This window comes from Astatotilapia calliptera, chromosome 6 (assembly GCF_900246225.1).
Source record: "Astatotilapia calliptera chromosome 6, fAstCal1.2, whole genome shotgun sequence".
NCBI lineage: Eukaryota > Metazoa > Chordata > Actinopteri > Cichliformes > Cichlidae > Astatotilapia > Astatotilapia calliptera.
The window spans coordinates 31775624-31795882 of record NC_039307.1 but is presented as its reverse complement, the minus strand read 5'-3'; the positions used below and the strand labels follow the sequence as shown (position 1 = coordinate 31795882).

At 40.0% G+C, this 20259-nt stretch overlaps 3 protein-coding genes across 6 annotated transcripts; all 3 read right to left on the bottom strand.

Annotated features, from left to right (window-relative positions):
- Positions 1 to 676: 676 nt before the first annotated feature.
- LOC113024561 (beta-1,3-galactosyltransferase 2-like) lies at positions 677 to 18184 on the bottom strand. 2 transcript variants are annotated; one of them, XM_026171744.1, is made up of 3 exons: positions 17910 to 18184; positions 10051 to 11041; positions 677 to 1524 (listed from the first exon to the last, which is right to left on the bottom strand). In XM_026171744.1, the coding sequence occupies exon 2, from the start codon at positions 11034 to 11036 to the stop codon at positions 10053 to 10055; it is 984 nt and encodes a 327-aa protein (XP_026027529.1). In that variant the 5' UTR covers positions 11037 to 11041; positions 17910 to 18184; the 3' UTR covers positions 677 to 1524; positions 10051 to 10052. The 2 variants fall into 2 exon arrangements, with proteins under 2 accessions (XP_026027529.1, XP_026027528.1); XM_026171743.1 differs by lacking the exon at positions 677 to 1524 and having other exon boundaries at positions 9090 to 11041.
- On the bottom strand, positions 1513 to 4331 carry LOC113024560 (beta-1,3-galactosyltransferase 2-like). Of its 3 annotated transcripts, XM_026171742.1 has the most exons (3): positions 4082 to 4331; positions 3694 to 3775; positions 1513 to 2515 (listed from the first exon to the last, which is right to left on the bottom strand). In XM_026171742.1, exon 3 carries the CDS (start codon positions 2508 to 2510, stop codon positions 1527 to 1529), a length of 984 nt encoding a protein of 327 aa, XP_026027527.1. In that variant the 5' UTR covers positions 2511 to 2515; positions 3694 to 3775; positions 4082 to 4331; the 3' UTR covers positions 1513 to 1526. The 3 variants fall into 3 exon arrangements, with proteins under 3 accessions (XP_026027527.1, XP_026027526.1, XP_026027524.1); XM_026171741.1 differs by lacking the exon at positions 3694 to 3775; XM_026171739.1 differs by lacking the exon at positions 3694 to 3775 and having other exon boundaries at positions 4171 to 4331.
- Positions 6714 to 18262, bottom strand: LOC113024559 (beta-1,3-galactosyltransferase 2-like). The gene is made up of 2 exons (XM_026171738.1): positions 18138 to 18262; positions 6714 to 7814 (listed from the first exon to the last, which is right to left on the bottom strand). Exons 1-2 carry the CDS (start codon positions 18221 to 18223, stop codon positions 6863 to 6865), a joined length of 1038 nt encoding a protein of 345 aa, XP_026027523.1. The 5' UTR covers positions 18224 to 18262; the 3' UTR covers positions 6714 to 6862.
- Positions 18263 to 20259: the final 1997 nt, after the last annotated feature.

Here is a 20259-nt window from a genome sequence, read left to right as displayed (position 1 = left end):
GACAATCAAATGCACGTCTCTCCTTTTAGGTTTGGAACCTACCAAAGATTTCAGTACTCACTGTTGATTTCTACTGGAGCCAAAAAAGATTCAGTTCTTAATACACAGTACCCATGAGTGCTTGCCTAAAACGCTGACCTTGATGGGTCAGAGGTTTTGGTGCTTCGTTATGTTCATCAACATGTTCTGGAAGTTTTTTTGGAAGTTTATGAGCGAACTCACTGGCTGACAGGATAAATGGCAGACTTGCCTTTCACCTCAGCATCGTTGCTCCTCTTGACACAATGATGAGGAAGAGGTTCCTGGCATTCCTCCCGAGCTTCCTGATGCGTTCAAGTCAGCATTCCTAAATCCTTCTGTGTGAGCTAAACCTTTCTTTAGATGTCTGTTAAATGCTAAAAAGTTGTATTTTAAAATTGTCTCGTTTTAGACGAATGTCACTGTTCTCAAATATATGCCCAGATAATGTTAGGTAAATGTAATTAAAAGTAGTTTAACAATTATATATTTTACCTTAAAAATTCAAAATTTCCATTCATTTGGAAAACAAACACCACATAGTACATTTCTTTGATGCTGGATTTTTGGTTAAAAATGAAAAACTTCAATTGGACTTAAACAGACATAAAATGATTTTTATTTAATGTAAATATTTTAATTGTGTTTTGAAGAAATTTACATCAAACTTTTAAATGAGTGGGGTTGATAAATATGCAGCAGATTAATAAAAATTGTTGTTGTTGTTGTTTAAAGTGGTTAGGAGTGTTGTGGCTTAAATTTTATCGAATCAAAGTCTGCCATCTTGTGGAAGTATGAGAAACTACAACTGTATTCCCAGTACTGGCCAGTTTGTTTAAACTCGTGGTACTTTTCCTATATCGCATTGCATCAAGATCATACATGCAACATAGTTTAGATAACATCAGTTTAACTTGACATAGAAACAAGTATGTTACATGAACTAGGAAAAACACCACAGCATTTATATCCTAAATCCTATATATCCTTTATTTATATGTATATCCTTTGGTGTTATCCATACCATAACACCAAATATAAAAGACAAACACAGAGAGTAAAAAGTACAGAAAGACAAAAGAGCTAAAGTTAAATACAAGAGGATATAAAAGTAACTTAAACATCTCACACTTGAGCTGAGGATAAAGGAGGCCTGGCTGACTTCAATAAAAAGTGATTACAATATCATTTTATCATTTGAAAATCAAATATCACCACAAAGATCTAACATGTAAATATATAAATGTACTCTTAATACTAACCCCTGACAAAAAGCCTCTCACAACCTCTGTGCTTCAGTTAAATATATTGACCTTTTTCAAAGGAAAGAAAATTATATTAACTTGGCCTAATGTTCAGATTTTGCAAGATGTACCGTAACAAAGGTGTCTCCATTTTGCCACATAATAAATATGCAATATTTTATTTTTGTTTTAACCATTGGCCAGATTCAGGTTCCCACTCCATTGATCCAAAATCCTATAAACAATACCTTTTTTGGAAAACCTTCAGCACTGAACTCCCCGTTTGATCCTCTCCCAGTAGCCATTCATTTGCAAGATGCTTGTTGTTGTCGAAGCGATCACCTTTGAAAGACTGCAGCTGCTCAGAGAATGGCTGGGATTGACAAGAAACATTGTTTCTTCTGGAGGGTCAGTAGGAGATACGCCCAGGCGTTTCAGACACATGCCGAGGTAAGCATCTTCAATGTAGATCGGTTTGATCTCAGGTGACACTCCCAAGATCTTCTCAGGAAGGTCTAGTGACATGACGTAGGCAAAGCCGAGCGGATACGGGGGGTACTCTGATTCAGCAATCACAGATCGAGGCATGTAGAACTTTATAAATGGGTTCCTTAAAACAGGACTATGCCACCAAACCAGCCCAGTCATATAGTTTTGCTTAGCTGTGCTAGGATCCACCAACAGTTTCACCAGATTCGGGACATTGAGTATAACATCGGAGTCGATCTTCATGACAAAGGAAGCCTTAGTACAGTGTGCAGCCAGCCACTCCAGCATGACCATAGTCTTGATAGTCAGATTATTGTAGCTGTCCTGAAAGTTGCTCTGAATCAGGTCATGGTACAGCTGATTCTCCTGCTGAAGCTTCTCTTGCTGATGTTTAGCATCACTTCCACCAGGGAGGCCCACTATGAAGACAGTCTCTACCTGCTGACCCAGAATCAGCTTCTCATTTCCCCACGTCTGCCGGATGGCATCCCGAGTTGCCACATTACCGGGTGCAACAGGAACCATCAGAATAAGGAAAGGAGTTGTGGTCCTACATGTAGGCGTGTCATCCATGATGAATTTGTAGTTTCGTGGGTAGGCCACATGATATGGTCCTGGATCCTCCCAACGTGGCTCTGCTGATGCTGGTTGATAAGGAATGTTCCTAACCACTTTGTTGGAATTGAGATAGAAAAAGATGAAAATCACTGCTGCTGCAATGCAAATGAAGATGCCTTTTAGGTGCCTCTTCTTGTCCATGAAAACTACAGAGAAAGGAAACATATTTTATCACGAGAACTTGTACAGCACGTATTCTGCAGACTTCATTGAGTGGTGGCCTCCAGCTCACTCTAGAGGGCAGCAGCGGTTTTTGATACGGGCGGCATCATGGTGGGGGCAAAATAAATAAATAAAAAATTACTCGTACTCATGCTGCCCCGACATCATGCCAGCGCATATCGGGAATGTCGTAGGCACCGACTGGTTTTCTATCGCCCATTTGCTGTGGGCGATAGAAAGATAGAAAGTGCTCAATACATAATGGCATTTTTAACAACCCACTGAAAAAAGAGAAGGAAAGAAAACTTTCTAATCTTGCCAGTCATTTGTGAAGCCAAATTATCTTAATAGTCAATATAGGAACAACATCTAGAGTATATTGTTAAAGATTCAGAATTTTAAGTTCCGTGAAATGTTTTGCATACTGAACCTGGCAACTTCCCTTGTTTTATGCTCAAACAAGTGTACAATGAAAGCAGTCTACGGGAATTCTTGGACTTTAATGAACTTAAAAATACTTAGAAACTGTGCAATCGCATAGGCACACCTGTTCTGCTTGTTTTTCTGTATAAGGAACAGACGTCGGAGAGATCAGATACATCCCCGATAGAACCTGTTTCCCCTGCACCTGGAGCAAGGATCCAGTTTACTCCGCCTCCATTAAAACTAACTCGACGCGGAAGTCGTGATGTTTTAGTTTAGTGAAAAAGTGGAAAATTACATTACTGTTTAGTTTGTGAATTACAATATAAAGTGATATATTTATTGATTTTCACCTGTTAGAGATTATTTACTATCACGAGGACATTTTGCCACATAATTATTTGTATCCCCCTCTAACTTAACTGTATGAAGAGGTACAACCTCCAAAATCTCAGGAGTAAGAAGTCATTATAAGACGTGTTTGTGAAATAAAAATCAAGTATGTGGGACAATTTGTCCGTATTTGGACGGGAAAAGCAAATTGTGGGAAGATCAGCATGATATTATTTTTACCCCACTGTAATCTTAATGTATAAAGAGCTAACGTCTTCAAAGGAGTAAAAAGTCCTTATAACAAGCGTATTTGAATTAAAAATCAAGTACGTGGGATATCTGTGACTTGGACAGCCCAGCGCGTGCTCCCGACTCAGGGGGAACAAATTATGTCGGGGATACCTACCTTGGCACAACCGGACCTCTTAGCAGCCAATCAGCATTTAACCTGCTTTTGGGTCATCTGCGTCCAGCGACCTGTAGCTGACCTTTAGATTTGCACGGAAATAAATAAATAAATAAATACATTTAAAAAATAAATTACAATAAAAAATAATTGCACGGCTTTTACTGTTTGTGAAGCCATCCTGTCTGTTCACCGACCGAACGGAAAAATAAAATAAAGAAAATTAAAGAAAAATTATAAACACCATAAATGTACGTTTTTAGCAACTATTTCCGCTTTTTGTGAGCTTCCTCGGAGCATGTCAGTGGACTATGTCTTAAAGAGAAGAGCTTTTCTTTATTCCAGAATCCGGTTATGCTTTGTCACATTAACAGCGATCAGCGCTCACCTGTTTTTGTCCCCTGCATTCGGCATTAAATCGGAGCACAAAGTAAAGCGTGCATGGAGAGTTTATTCAGCACGGGAATACAAACTGACGTAGGTTGTGTTGTTCCTTGATTTCCATCCGCTTGTTTGTGAAAAGCGCTCTTCTATTTCTCTTTTCATTTGAATTTAGATAAACTTCAGAGTTCCTACAACGTGTAACCACAGGGAGATCAAACAGGTAAACTCCACGCCCTGAGTCTGAGCACCGCCCAGTCAAGTCACTTCCTTACTTTGGAATTCTCAAACTTTAATGAGCTCTGTGCTACTGCTGGCACTAGTACAACAAACAGCAACAAAAAAAACCCCGAAAAAACACCCACAAATATTTTCAAATATTGTATAACAAGGCAAAACTAGAAACGTGAAAGCAAGATTTTTTTTCTCACTCTTAACTAACTGAAGCGTTTCTTTGAACTACCAAGTAAACAAATTAGTGCTCTCGTTCTGGCCAGACACGTGGCAGCACCTCTGCTATAATTTTGTTCGTATTAAAAATAAAAAATGAAGATATAAGTGTACACATACGTATTTTACTGCCAGTAAAAATTGCTTTATTTACAAATAACTCTCACTGAACTAACACAGCGAACCGCTCAACATGTCTGTACTCTCTGCTCATATTACCTTCATACTAAATACTTTTTTTTTTGCTTTTTAAAGAACTTATTTTGACATCGCACTCAACACCCAGAAACAAAAGAAAAGTAGCTTCAAGTGCCAAATTGTATTATATTTCTTCACGTCGATATACGGGTCGCAAGTAGGGGTGACGTGGGCAGTAAGTGGCCCACCTGACAGGTAGTTGAAATACTGGTTTTCTGAGCTACAAGGAAACGTCAGTGTAAAACTAATAACCGTTTCTGACGTTGGAAGCAAATGACATCCGCGCAATTTTTTAAAAAAAAACAAACAAAAACAAACAAACAAGAAAACAAAAAAACCCCACATACATAAAACAGGAAAACTCACTGGCCAAATTCACAGTCGTGCGTTTGATTAAAGCAAAGTTAACACCTCCAACTTGTTTTTCCCTTCAAACCATACCGTTTTTCCTTTTTGGCATTATCCTGCTGAAAGAGGTCACGGTCATCACAGAATACTTTTTGCATTAAAGAGTGTAAATAGTCTGCAACAATGCTTAGGTAGGTGGTACATGTCAAAGTAACATCCATGGATGGCAGAGTTTTTATAGTCCCAGTTAACGAAAATCAAATAAGCTGCCAGACAAGACAGGCAAAAAAAAAATGACATTAAAAAATTTCATTTAGATTTTGCCCACATTAGTCTACAAATGTCAAACTGAGAGTGAGATGCTTTTCTTTACATGCAGAACATTTTCTTTATCTTTAACAACAAATCAATTCTTTTATCTGCCTGCAACTATATAATGTAAGATCGCCATCATGGCCCAGTAAAGCTATGAGACTACACAGTGGGCAAAGATGTACAAGCGTCATCAAACCCAACACTTCAGACCTTGAATAAAACTTGATATTCTACATCTTGTTAAATGTAAATAGGCATGTGTTTAGTCTTAGTTTTTGCCTTTTTTTTTTTTTTTTGAATAATCAGAGGCATTACATGTTGCAAATAACCAGTCAACCATTGCAAATGTCATTTCCACTAAGTGTATCCCTCATTACTACAGCATACTAAATAAAGTACTACATACATGGTGGAAGCAGTCTGTTTCTGGCAGTCTGTTTGTGTAATTAGAGAGCGTGAATCAATTACAGTCTTCAAGTCCATTTTAACCTTTAAATGCTGTCCATCTTTGAGATCAGAACCCTCGTACTAAGGTGCATTTTTCTTTAAGATGTACAGTGAACCTTGACTTAATGACTCTTTACTGCCAGTGTCTCTTATTTCAGGTGGGACGGACTAAGACACAAGAGGAAGTTAACAGATGTATGCAATGAGACAGTTAAAACAAAGGAATAGTCTAAAAGCATTGAAAGTGCTCAGCACATTGAATTGTCTTCTAAGGACTTTTAAGGATCCCAGATTTCCCACTGATAGAAAAAAAAACAAGACAGTGCTCTACTGTGGTATTATCATAGACTCTAGTATGTGAATGACACTCCTCACAACCACCGGAGAAACGTTCAGGTTTTGGAAAAACATATTAATTACATTCAAATGAATAAGAACAGTCCATTTAATTTAAATATAATTTAATATGTAAAATGAACCTTATAATCTTTTAAAATATTCACACCTTTCACTAGAAGTCACTTTAAAGCTTAACCCCAGCTGTATTATTTCTAAACACATTTAAGTAACTTCAAGTTTTTTTTCTCAAAATGCTCCGCATACCCTTAAGAAGTAAGTGAAGTGCTGAATTCTTTCACTAATGCATCAGTAGTTGTAGTGGATTTGTCTGTTTGTTTCTCCCCTCTCACCCCTTTTTTGTGTGTGCTTGTGAGGTTGTGCCTCTAGCCTACATTATAACCACACCCCTAAGTGCACCCTAATGGTATCTGGAAACCAAACACACAGGCAACGGTGATAGCCCCAGGTAATGTGGTAACTTGTGCTGTACAAACAACTCCACCCCGTCCGTCAACCCTGCCAAAATGGCTGAAACACAAGCATCAGTTGTAGAGTTTTTATTAAACCTTGCCTGGGATACCTTCAAGTAGTTTATGTTTCAAGTATTAAAATGTCCCACAGGAAACTGAGGAGCCAGGTACCATTGGTCAATGCAAATGTAAATTCCCTGCATATTGCTCTTGATAAAACCTTAAATGTAATGCAGTAGCTCACTTTCATCTTTACAACCCAGTAACCCTAAATCACATTTAAAATATACAAATAAATAAATTTCCACATATTTCTCTGGAAGATCATTAGAAAAGACATATCCCATACCCAGTGTGTGGGTCGGGTATTCAGGCTCTGGATACAATTCCTCAGGCACATAGCACTTGGAGTTCTTGGAACGAACGACTGGTCTGTTCCACATAAGCATCCCTGTCAGGTAGTTGGTCTTGGGGATGCCCGGCTGTTTTAGCATGATTACTAGATTGTCAACATTCAGAAACATGTCAGAGTCAATCTTCATGGCATAGGCTGCTGCAGGGCAGTGTGTACTTAGCCAGTCCATGATCACCATGGTTTTGATTGTTAGGTTTAGATAACTGTCTGTGAAGTCACTCTGGATCAGATCATGGTGCTGCAAATTTTCCTGTTTGAGCTTCTCAACATCATCTTCTCTAGAGACACCCAACATAAATAAAGTGAGTACCACCTCACCCTGAACTATGTTTTCTTTGCCCCATGTCTGGCGGATCGCGTCCCGAGCTGCCACATTTTTTGGTTCCACTGGAACCATGAGAACCAGGAATGGGATCTTGTTCTTGCAAACCTCTGTGTTATCCATAAGAAAATGGTAGTTGCGTGGATAGGCTTGGTGGTACTGGAGGGAGGTAGATCGCACAGTCGAAGGTTCAGTGGTTTTGTTTAATATAACTTTGTTTTTGGGATGAATGCGGTAAGCAGGTGCATTAACCCTACTGTTCTGGTTTAAAAACCACTGGTATTGTTCCTGCAGTGGGAAGCTCTGCCATAGTGACAGCGGGCGGCTGGACAGGGTGTAACACAAGCCTAAGGCCAAAACACAAAATAGAAGCAGGAGCTGAAACCAGGAATGAAATAAGATCTTCTTCTGTGGAAAGATGCTCTGGACAAGTTCCCTAAAAAGACAAGAAAGATAAAAGTGGTGAGTTATATCACCTTTCTTTGCCATTGTTAACAAAGTGCACAGCTTCACAACATTTGAGTTAGAGCTGAAAATCTCTAAGCTCACTGATACTGAAGATTTATGCTTCAGTGGGAAAGCTGCACCATATCAACACTCCTCTGAAATCCTGCGCTATAACCTATAGAACAACTTGATATGCACCTCCTTAATGATGTAAGTACAATCCAGGTGAACACAGCCCACAGCTATTGTGTTCAGCCTCTTTAGTACTGCCAATTTCTGTTGCATGTTTCCAGCTACTTTTATGCTGCAGTTTTTGAAGACAAAACTGCAAATGTGAATGCAATTTTTATTTCTCAGTCTTAACTAAAGCCTTTGATACCATCCTCTATGGTATAATAGTAAAGAGACCTGGACGGGAAAAGACAAAAAGAAAGAAAGTTAAGTTGGGGAGAAAGTTAACAGAGAGGGAGAGAGAGAGAAAAAATGCCAGTTGTTGAGAAGAGGCAGGGGGGGAGCAGAGAAACCAGAGCAACTACCAACATAAATAACAGTGATGTTGTTACTGAACACAGTACTAATAATAAAAGATATTTTTAGAGGCAGCAGCAGCCCAAGATGACATGTGTCTGTGAGTACCTGCTTGTACATCTGTGTGAACATGTCTTGCCATGCAGGAGTGTGCTTGTGTTCATAAGGTTTCCCACTGTAACTGTCTAACAGTGTATGTGGGGAGCCACAGTCCCGCCCACCAACACCTGAAGAAGGCATGGAGAAGCCCACCACACCATGAAAGCTCCAGGAGGACCACCGCAGGGACAACCCTGTGCTTTTAGCTCCTGGGGGAGCCTGAGATGTTCTAAGAGAGGTGGAGTGTAAGACCAGACCTGACACAGACATAGACAAACAGCCACACACATGCATTCCCCTTCCTCACACACCCAACATCAAGACATGCAGAAATGAATACTGTACACTCACACTACCCATAAACACTCTATACTCCCAGGTCAAGCACCAACACCCCCATAGGGGCAATTAGCATCCAGACACAGGAGATGTTCTCCTTCACTCTGGGGTTTAGACAAGCAGTCCGCCCGGCCCAGCACACCAATCCTATCAGCGACTGATTGTTATTGGAAGGTATTACGTGAGGTTGTTGTTTTGTTTTGTTTTTTAAATATAATATTTTAGTATTTTGTGTTTTGAAGGAAGCTTAGATCATACATTTAAAGCAGTGAGGTTAAAAAATATGCAGCACGTTAAACATACTTGTGGCTTAAATTTTATAGAATCAAAGTCGTCCATCTTGTGGAACTATGACAAACTACAACTGTAGAATTCACAGTACTGGCCAATTTTTTTTCTTTACAGTCATGGTACATTTCGTATATTGCATCACATCAGGATCATACATGCCCCATAGTTTAGTTTAGATCAGTTTAGTTTGACATAGTCCATGTAAAAAACTTGTCTCTAAGAAACACACCACAGCTTTTATATCCTAAGCTGGTTTACAATGCAAACAAACAAACAAAAAACAAGCAAACAAATGAAAAGAAAAAAAAGAATCAACAACATGCACAATCTATAGTAAATATACACATTAAAACAAACATCAAAACAGCGCAGGGCTATTACAATATACTTAAGTAGTCGACTACATCATAACAAAATACCATAGCAAAACAGTACACTTCATTAACAATTATGGATTGTGGTCATTTGGATGTTTAGCTATTGTTAAAGCAACTGCACAGTAATGTAATCTTATCATCTCGTCAGTTGGAAGTTCTACAGCAAATATCAAACCATACCATAACAACAAATATAAAGACGAACACAGGCCGGAGGGTAAAAAGTACAGAAACACAAAAGAGGTGGAGAAGGTAAATACAAGAGGACATAAAAGTAAATTAAACATCTGTTACTTGAGCTGAGGACAAAGAAGGCCTGATTGATTCCAATAAAAAGTTGAGAACAGTATCATTTCATTTCTTGCCAATTTAGCAATATTTCAATATCACCAAACACAAAGTTCTAACTTGTAATTATTATTATTATTTCTTTTTTTTTTTAGAGAAAAATAATTCTGTTAACTTGGCCTAATCATCAGATTTGGCAAGATGTAACAAAAGTATCTCCATTTTGCCACATAATAAATACGCAATATTTCATTTTTGTTTTATCCATTAGCCAAATTCAGGTTCTCACTCTTTTTGGAAAACCTTCAGCACTGAACTCCCCGTTTGATCCTCTCCCAGTAGCCATTCATTTGCAAGATGCTTGTTGTTGTCGAAGCGATCACCTTTGAAAGACTGCAGCTGCTCAGAGAATGGCTGGGATTGACAAGAAACATTGTTTCTTCTGGAGGGTCAGTAGGAGATACGCCCAGGCGTTTCAGACACATGCCGAGGTAAGCATCTTCAATGTAGATCGGTTTGATCTCAGGTGACACTCCCAAGATCTTCCCAGGAAGGTCTAGTGACATGACGTAGGCAAAGCCGAGCGGATACGGGGGGTACTCTGATTCAGCAATCACAGATCGAGGCATGTAGAACTTTATAAATGGGTTCCTTAAAACAGGACTATGCCACCAAACCAGCCCAGTCATATAGTTTTGCTTAGCTGTGCTAGGATCCACCAACAGTTTCACCAGATTCGGGACATTGAGTATAACATCGGAGTCGATCTTCATGACAAAGGAAGCCTTAGTACAGTGTGCAGCCAGCCACTCCAGTATGACCATAGTCTTGATAGTCAGATTATAGTAGCTGTCCTGAAAGTTGCTCTGAATCAGGTCATGGTACAGCTGATTCTCCTGCTGAAGCTTCTCTTGCTGATGTTTAGCATCACTTCCACCAGGGAGGCCCACTATGAAGACAGTCTCTACCTGCTGACCCAGAACCAGCTTCTCATTTGCCCACGTCTGCCGGATGGCATCCCGAGTTGCCACATTACCGGGTGCAACAGGAACCATCAGAATAAGGAAAGGAGTTGTGGTCCTACATGTAGGCGTGTCATCCATGATGAATTTGTAGTTTCGTGGGTAGGCCACATGATATGGTCCTGGATCCTCCCAACGTGGCTCTGCTGATGCTGGTTGATAAGGAATGTTCCTAACCACTTTGTTGGAATTGAGATAGAAAAAGATGAAAATCACTGCTGCTGCAATGCAAATGAAGATGCCTTTTATGTGCCTCTTCTTGTCCATGAAAACTACAGAGAAAGGAAACATATTTTATCGCGAGAACTTGTACAGCACGTATTCTGATAACACAGCAATACACAAATTAATAAATAACAGAATTAAAGTCATAAGGTCTGTGAAGGTTCTCAGTCATCCAGGTCATCGTAGTCAAAGGAGCTTGCAAAGAAAAGCGTCTGGACTTCTTTAAGTTACTTAACGCCCACTCACTTCCTGGGCCATCTGATCTCAGGAATTCGCATGATAAGGTGGGGCCAGGTTGCACAATGAACACACCCGAAACTCTGGCTGATTGGGACCCACACCCAGTTTCACACCTTGTCTCAGGCGATTAGAGGATCATCAGGGGGTCCTTTGTCCCTCTGTGGGGGGATACTCCCACTAGGTTTATATCTGGGACTCTCCACCATTTGACCTTAGAACTGAAGAAGCTTCTCGGATGAGAGGTGAAACGTCTTCAAGTAACTTAAAGAAGTCCAGACGCTTTTCTTTGCAAGCTCCTTTGACTAAAGTCATAAGGCTTCCAGCTTTGTAGCCCTCAATTTCTCATATCTGCTTTTTGCAGAGAATGTGGTTCTGCAGGCTTCATGAGGGGTTCACAGCTAAGTGTGAATGACAATCAACACCTCCACATCTGAGAACATGGTCCTCAGTAGGAAAAGGCCAGACTGCCCACTCCGGGTCAGGGACGAGTCACTGCCCGGGAGTGGAGGAGTTCAAGTATCTCTGGGTCTTGTTCACAAGTGAAGAAAGTGGGAGCCTGACAAACAGTTTTGGTGCCACAGCAACAGCAATGCAGACGTTGCACCCGTTTGGCACGAGACGGCCGCTCATAGAAGCAAAGCTGTTGATTTACTGATCGATGCATGCCCCTACTCTCAATGTGATAAAGGAGCGCCGCATGATTCACAGTTCAAATAATTGTTTCGTACTGGGCCTTAGTGTGGTCACCCAATTAATCTAATGTCTGAAAGAAGTTGTTTCCATTGCTCTCAAGGACACGCTTACCTTTCTGAGTGGCTGGCCCTTGAAAAGCTCAAAACAGTAGTCAGGTGGGACTGCTGTGCAGATCTATCCTCAGTTACCTATCCAAATTCGCTATCAAAAGGCCTTTACACACCAGATGTGTAATATTTGTGTGAATATTTCTTGTTAAAAATTTATTTGGGCCTCACCTATTTTCTTTCTTGCAGCCATTCACACAGAACAATGTTTTGACATTTATCTTTTTTTTTTGGACACGAATAAACAGCTTTAACCTAATCAGACCACTGCACTTGGCAACAAATGCGCTCATCGTGTTGAATATACAATTCGGAAATAATTCTATTTTAACTCAGACACACAGCTAGACGCGATTCGGGGTCAATCGGCTCACTGAACCTATTTGTTTGCCTCCTCAGATGAAAATCTCATGGTTTGATGGTTGCTTCTGGTGAGAACTAGACATAGCCAGAATCTCTTTCTTCCTTTTCTGGTTCAGAAACATCAGGACCAGCTCATCGTCACTTGATGTCAACTTCATGTATTTCACAGTTTCTTTTTTGAAAACTAATTTTTCACAAAACCAAAACACATTCAGTACATCTCTATGTTACAGGGCAGGGTCACATTCGGAAAAATTTTTTTTGCAACATATGCGGTAGATAATGACTCAGAAAGCTTTGGCAATTTCTAAAAACCCTCTACCCTTGCCATTCATTTATGAAGTCAAATATCTTAACAGTCAATACAGAAGCAACATCCAGAGTCAGGGGCGATTCTAGGATCAGGGCTTTGGGGGTGCTGAGCACCAGGAGAGCTGCCCAGCCAAGCAAGATAAACTTTACTTGTCACAATGAGACTTCTTCCCTGTCTCTGTCAGTCCCTGTATCCCTAAATGTCTCCAGTTGTCCCGAGTTCTCTCTGATTGTCTCCTTGGTGCATTTAAACCCCTGTTCCTCCCTGTCCTCATCGACTGTTGTCTTCGTCTTCGTTATCAGTCATCATAATTTTACCATCTCTGTGCAAGTCTGCAAACTTCTTTATTAAATAATAAGATTCTTAAATTCATCAAGTCTCAAAACATGAGATCACTGTTTTGTACATTTTAACACAATTTAATAAGCATATGCTTCAGCCAATACCTTTTCATTAGCCTTGTCTTGGTTTCTTGCTTTGTGGTAGATCTTTATTCTGTTTTCACTGAGATATTTGAATGCTAATCAATAAATCAATATTCAATTCTAAAAAAAAATCTAATCCCCACATTTGTGAAAGAAAACCAAAACAGTTTTTTGAAAAGTCTGTATCAAAACCATCAAATCTGACAAAGGTTATTTAAATGCTGCAAAAGAAAAATGGATTGGAATTAGAGCTGGGCGATATATCGAGTTTTTAAAACATATCGATATATTTTTATACGAGATATAAGATGTGACAATATCCTTTATATCGATATAGTCTATGTTACGTTATAATTATAGTTGTGGAGCCGCAAGTTTGCCTCTCTTTCGTCCACTTTTGTCTCTACGCAACGTTACTCCGCCTCGCCTTCACTGAAGACAACTCCCCCTCCTCCCCCATCGCTTCACGTGCAGGCAGCGACAAGACGGACACGGCAAATCTCCGTTAACGAGTTACTGCGCATCGCCCCATGCGTGGGGCTGGACGGCGTCAACGTGCTAACGAGCTAAACATGCTAACGAGCTAACAGCGCTAACCCTAAAATCCTTTCATTCTCTCAAAAGTTGATAGCGCGCCTTATGTATGAATTCTGGTTGTGCTTGATGGCCGCGAACCGATTTTATGTGGTACACGGCGCTCAGCAATCTGTCAAAATGTTTGAGTACGACTTTGGTCAGCTACGGAGCTGCACCGCTTGATAGGTTGTCGGCGCATTACGGCTACCGAGGAGCTTCGCGGAGTGATACGTACTGTGCATCAACGTAATATTACCGTATTGTGTGTGTATAAGGACCATAAATGGCACCTGTAAGAGAGGTGGTTATGAAGCGGATTTCAAACTCCAGGCTGTCAGTCACACAGTAAAACTTGGGAACAGAGCAGCTGTGAAATCTGTCTTTGTTATTACGCTCAGCGTCTTTTAGTTTATATTTTGACTGCACAATTGTGAGCTCTTTGTTTAGCACAAAAACAACCTTGTTTTCTTTTATTTATGGAGCATGATTATTTAATGAATGCTCATAATTTAATTTTGAGTAATTTTTCATGTACATCTGTGCTGTATGTTAATAAAAGTGCCTGTGTGACATCTGGGACACAGCTTTGACTAAGAACTCTCTTTTTGTTCTTACTTTATGGCTTAAAAAAAAAAAAAATCGAGATAGATATCTTATATCGCCATCCAGCTAAAAAATATCGAGATATGAATTTTGGGTCATATCGCCCAGCCCTAATTGGAATAAAAAAAAAAATACATATCCTAACCTTAATTACTGGGGGAGAATAATGAATGATGCTCACAGTGAGTAAAAAGTAAACTGAATGCATTTTTTGGACAGAGATTCACTTTTAAAGTGTATGTATAATATAATACAGATACATAAAAAATACACTCCAAAAATCGTTAGCTTCATAGCATAAGTGCCTAAGTCATTTGACTAAGTCAAATGACTTAGGCAATTATGCTATGAAGCTAACGAAATAGAAGAGTCCTTGAAATGTACAAAATATTAATTAAAAAAATTATAAAAATGGAGACAACTGTGCCTATGGTACAATGTATGAAAAGCTCTTTACTGCAGATACTACTAATATGGCTCTGCAGATTTTTTATATCATTTTAACCTATGTCGCCTCACCTTGAGGTTGGAAAATCTATCACTGTTTCGTGGTCAACTCTCTCAAGCAGTTTAACAGTTTCTGTTTTGCCTGTCACTGTTCCCTGTCTGTTTTCTTACCTGGTTCTTCCTGACCTTGTACTTTCTCCTCACGTTCCCCTCTTTCCTCTCTCCCTCTTTGGACTGACAATCATACACAAATAGATTGTATTGAATGAAAAAAGTTAAATTAATATGAAAAAAATACTATTGAAATCACTATTAAAGTCCCTTCTCAATGTACTTTCAACCAAAAGGCAAATAACCAAACACATGAACATCTAATAAAAGATATAAATACTGAAACACTGATCCAACATTATCCTTTATTGACGGATAATTTGATCTTACACTTTTAACTAAATGTGGCTACTTTTTTGAAAAAACTTCCTTATATCCATTATGAACGTGACTGTCTCTCTGTACACACACACACACACAACAGGAGTTAAGGCTAATGGGAATGCAGTCAGTTAGCTGATAAGTACCTTGGGTTTAATATCGGCACATATGACAAAATAACCGGCTTCTCTCATTCCTTTTCAAACAGGACAGTGGTAACAACAGCAGGCTACAGACACTTTTAAGTTTTAGATTTTAAATAGGCTTTATACATTTCAATGGGAGCAACAGGACCGTCAACTGTCGCTTATTTTACTACAGAGCAGGACGGATTGTAGGGTAGCAAACATCATCGGAAAACACGTTTTCAACACTGCAGGTTACTCGGGTGTAATGTTTTTCAGCTAAAAAGAAACATGGTCTGACTCCTACCTAACTATATAAAGAGTAACTGAAGGTTAAATGCAGCTAATATGTCCTGTTTTAAGGCAGGCACTTACACCTCCGCTCCTCTGCATCTCAGCGACTATCGGTCTGGCAGTGAGGGCTAGTGGTGGGCGGATTGATCCAAATATCGATAGTATCAATCCCAAGTCGGGATCGGTATCGGATCGATACTAGCCTGGTTAGATCGATTCTTTTATGTTATGTTTTGTTTGACAGTTCTGCTTGTTTGCTATGCTATGCTGTGCTTTCGGCAAAAACGAAACAGCCAGGTCGCTGGACTCGCCGCTCCTGTGTCAGCAGTAAACACTTTGCTTCCCCCCCCCCTTATATTTCGGTGTTGCGCTCAATAATCACACGGTTGCTGTAACAGTTCATTCAACCGCTGCAGCTCTCCCGCTGGCAGCCGTACACATCACCACCACCAAACCTGCAGCGGCATCACAGAACACGCCCTGCCACATACCCCCATCGCCCGCTTCACCCCACCCCGCGAGCAGGCGAGGGAATCGGCCCGGACCATCGGCCCCCCATGCCCCGGCCCAGCGACAGGGAAGTGTTCACTCTGGTGGTCGCCCGCGACTCCAGCAGAAGCCCGGGAGCTGGCCTGATGGCCACCCATGTGGCAAGCAGCGGCGGCGCAGCAGCAGTGGAAGTGAGCCAGGGCTCAGAGGCAGCTGGGCGGACAGCATTCAGGGCCAGGCAGGACCCCCGCGCACCTCGACCTTCATCTCCAGCTTGGCAGGTCCCGCTGGCGCGCCAGCCTCCGGCTCACCCCAAGCCGCGCGCTGTCCACCCTTACAGTGATCACCCGGTTGCTGTAACTGTAGCCTACATTTAATGGCTGCAGCCATCCTGCTGCCAGCTGTACACATCAACACCAAAAACAACAACAGCACAAGCAGCGCACAGGTTTTAAGCCGGTGAGGCATCATTGTAGATGCAGTGAAGGTGAGTCCATCTCCTCTGCAGCAGCATCGCAGACCATGGCCCGCCACAATAATAAAGCATTTTTTTATTTAATTATAAATAAATGATTTCTCCTAATTATGTCCTGGGTTTTAAGTAATTAATAATACAAAAGGAAAAAAATCACAAAAAACACTTAAGGTCATGAAAATTAATTGTGATTTAGCAATTCAATGAGGCATCCACCTTATTTATTGAAAAGTATCGGTAATGGTATCGGCGATACTGGCCCGTATTTACTTGGTATCGGATCGATACCAAAATATGCAATATCGCACACCACGTAGGGCACAAGAGCCAGAGCAGGGGCAAGGCGAGCTGGAACAAACCATTTTGGGAGGGGGGTATCTATACTTTTGTTGTTAAAATATTACATCTCAACCAAGTACTGCATGCTTTCTATATTTTTTGTAGTGTATCACACACACAAAAAAGACAATATCCTGTACCAAATATTGTCAAAAAAGTAAGAAATCTTTGGGGGTGCTTTAGCCAGAAATGGGCTAAAAACGCTAAAAACGCCCCTGTCCAGAGTACACTGTTAAAGATTCTGTATTTTAGGTTCAGTGAAATGTTTTAGGCTACTGAACCTGATAACTTGTTTTATGCTGGAGCGGATGTAGACAGAAAGCAGTCTACAGACACTCATAGAGTGTAATGCAGAGAACACTTCCACTTGTAATATAACACTTGAAAACTGTGGTAATCAGATGTGTACAATAGTTCTGCTTGTTTTCGCTGTTTATAACAAAATATTAAGCCTAGGAGCAACTCTTGGCCTTTTTTCCATTTTAGAGATCACCACACTCCAATGAGGAAGTCAACGTGTAGTGTTAGTCTAGCTGCACAGATGAGTGATGTCCAAACAAACAAAAAACAGAAGCGAAAAAGAGGGTTCAAAAACAATGAAAAAATATGCACTCCACCACTGCCTGTGCATTTCATGCTGTACTTTTAGATCTGTGTTGATCTTCCTTATTCCGGCCCACTTATCAATCAATCAGCATTCGACCTACATATGGGTCATCCGTGTCCAGCCTCGTGCAGCTAACATTTAGAATTGCCCTGTTCTCCAGAACACCGGCAGTGTGTGCCGTTTGTGAATCCCCCTCTACGTTTGCTGATCAAACGGAAACCGCTATGCAGACGGAAAAACTACAGACACCATAAATGTAGGCGTTTAGCCATCATTTCCGCGTTCGGTGAAATTTCTCGAAGCATGCAAGCCGACTTTGTCTTATCAGGAGAACTTTTCTTTATTCCAGAATAATCCTTTCACGTAATAACATCATTCTGTGCTCACCTGTTTTTGTTGGGCATTAAATCGGAGCACGAAGTAAAGCGTGGATGGAAAGTTTATTCAACACGGGAAACCCACGTAGGTTGCGTTGTTCCTTGATTTCCATCCGCTTGTTTGTGAAAAGCGGTCTTCTACGCTTTTGTCTTTATAAACAGATTTTACGCAGATAAACTCCAAAGAGTTCCTAAACGGTGTGGTCGCAGACAGGGGACCTCCCAGTGCAGAGTTTACCTGAAGTCACGCCGAGTCTGAGCACCGCCCGCGTCAATCCAGTCTCTTCCGCTTATTCGCAATGAACTCAGTCGGCAGGAAATCATCTTGAAATTATATTTAGAACAAATTTCTAACAATTGATATTTTTCACTCCAAACACTTCCAACTGTTCGCTTGTGAGGATTTTCCAAACACTACAATTAGAAACAAAGTATCCTAAATGTATGTATTTAGTGTTTTAATTAACGTTTTAAAAATGAAATATATAAACCCGTACTAAATATTTGTATGGGGAACCTAAACAAAGACTATATGTCAAAAAATATTCTGCTATTTCTCAATTCTTTCCTAGAAGGTTTTGATGAAACTGATCATTCGTGCAGAGGTATCGAAAACGGTTTCTTACTGCCATTGTTTAAATTCACAGTATATACAGTATACCTTTAGGGAATAATATGGGCATCTGATCTCTTCTTCGGGTCAAATAAGGCCAAACTTTTATAAAATGTTTTTATTTTTAAAGTTGTGCTTAAAATGTGGTTGCCTCTGTTTGTACGCTGTACGGGGATTCTAAAGATCACAAACGTGTCACATTTGACTGGTTAGTTATTTTGAAATATACTGTAGTATAATTTTATGTAATAAATATAAATATGTAATGAAGTAAAGTAAAGCTCAAAGTCCGTACCTATCCACGACTTACTTCTATGTAATGTTTGTGTGATCGAAGTAGACGTCAGGCTGCCCTTATCTGATTTTTATTGCATGACTAAAGAGAACAAAGAAATCAAAATGAATATACAAAGTAAATGTTGCCCAGGGCTGACCTACCTGGAAATGCAAACTCACTGCAAAATATGACACTCGTTTCTGAGGTTGGAAAAATTCCCCTGGCCCCAAATGATATCTGCACAGTGCTTTGACACGAAACAGCATTCTGTCAATGTGAGAGTGAAATGCTTTTCTTTACATGCAAAACAATTTCTTTATCTTTAACAAATAATGGTGTCTTTTATCTGCCTGCAAAACTGTATAATGTAAAACGACCATCATGGCCCAGATGAGATGAGACTACACAGTGAGCAGAGCAAAGCTGTACAAGCATCATCAAGCCCAACACTTCAGACCTTGAATGCAGACAGCAGAGGTTCAAACAGCACACCAGTGAAGAATTTCTAAGCCTAATGAAAAAGTGTTTTAAAAGCATTTTAGCAGTTGAGCTGCTGAAATACTGTTATTATTTCATAAAGGAGAAATGATGCATTACATGAAGCATTTCATAAAGGATAAATAAAGTAAAAAGAGAAACGTAGCTGAGACTGAATGCCTGTGTTTGGTGTCAGACGAAGGCGTGTTATTCTTGTATCATATTTCTGCAGCGTTTTCATGTTATTTGCATAACAGGTGCCTTTTGAGGAAGTCATGTGTCATCTAACAACGAAATAACACATTGTCAAAAGCATCCTGACAGATTACTGCCTGCAGGCAGTAATCTGTCAGGATGCTTACAGGGCAGGCATGGCTGCTGTCATAAATTTAATAAAATGCAACTACAATTTATTAACTCAGTAGTTAATTCTTTATAGCACACTTGATAAAATACTCAAAAATTCTAAATTTGAATCCTACCATATTGTTTTTTGTTTTTACTTTTATGATATTTTTATTCACATTTTTCTTTTTTGGGACCTCAAAATGGATGTCAGCATGCCGTCTTGAAGAATGTGTCCATTCCTAAAATGCATCTGAAGTTGAGAGAGGGCTCCTTTATTGAAGACGTTTTCAGCAAATAAACAAATAAAATGACACACAGCTTGTCCCTTTAATGTGAACTGAGATAAAAAGAAACATATAAGTCATCATGAATGCTCCTGCTTAGCAGTCATCACATGAAAAACACAACAATAATACCTCATATTCAACTATCAGCTATGTATGCATCATTCTGATGCTCATACTCCATATATGCACACATGCCTATGTTACAAAGTTACTTGTGAGAGAGAACTTTTTCTACAAGAAAAATAAAAGTAGTTTTCATATCCACGCTGAAAACTGTGCTACTATATTCCTCCTCAGGTACATGGACTGATATCATCAGATTGCACCATAAGGGCAACTGGAACTGATGAGCATAACT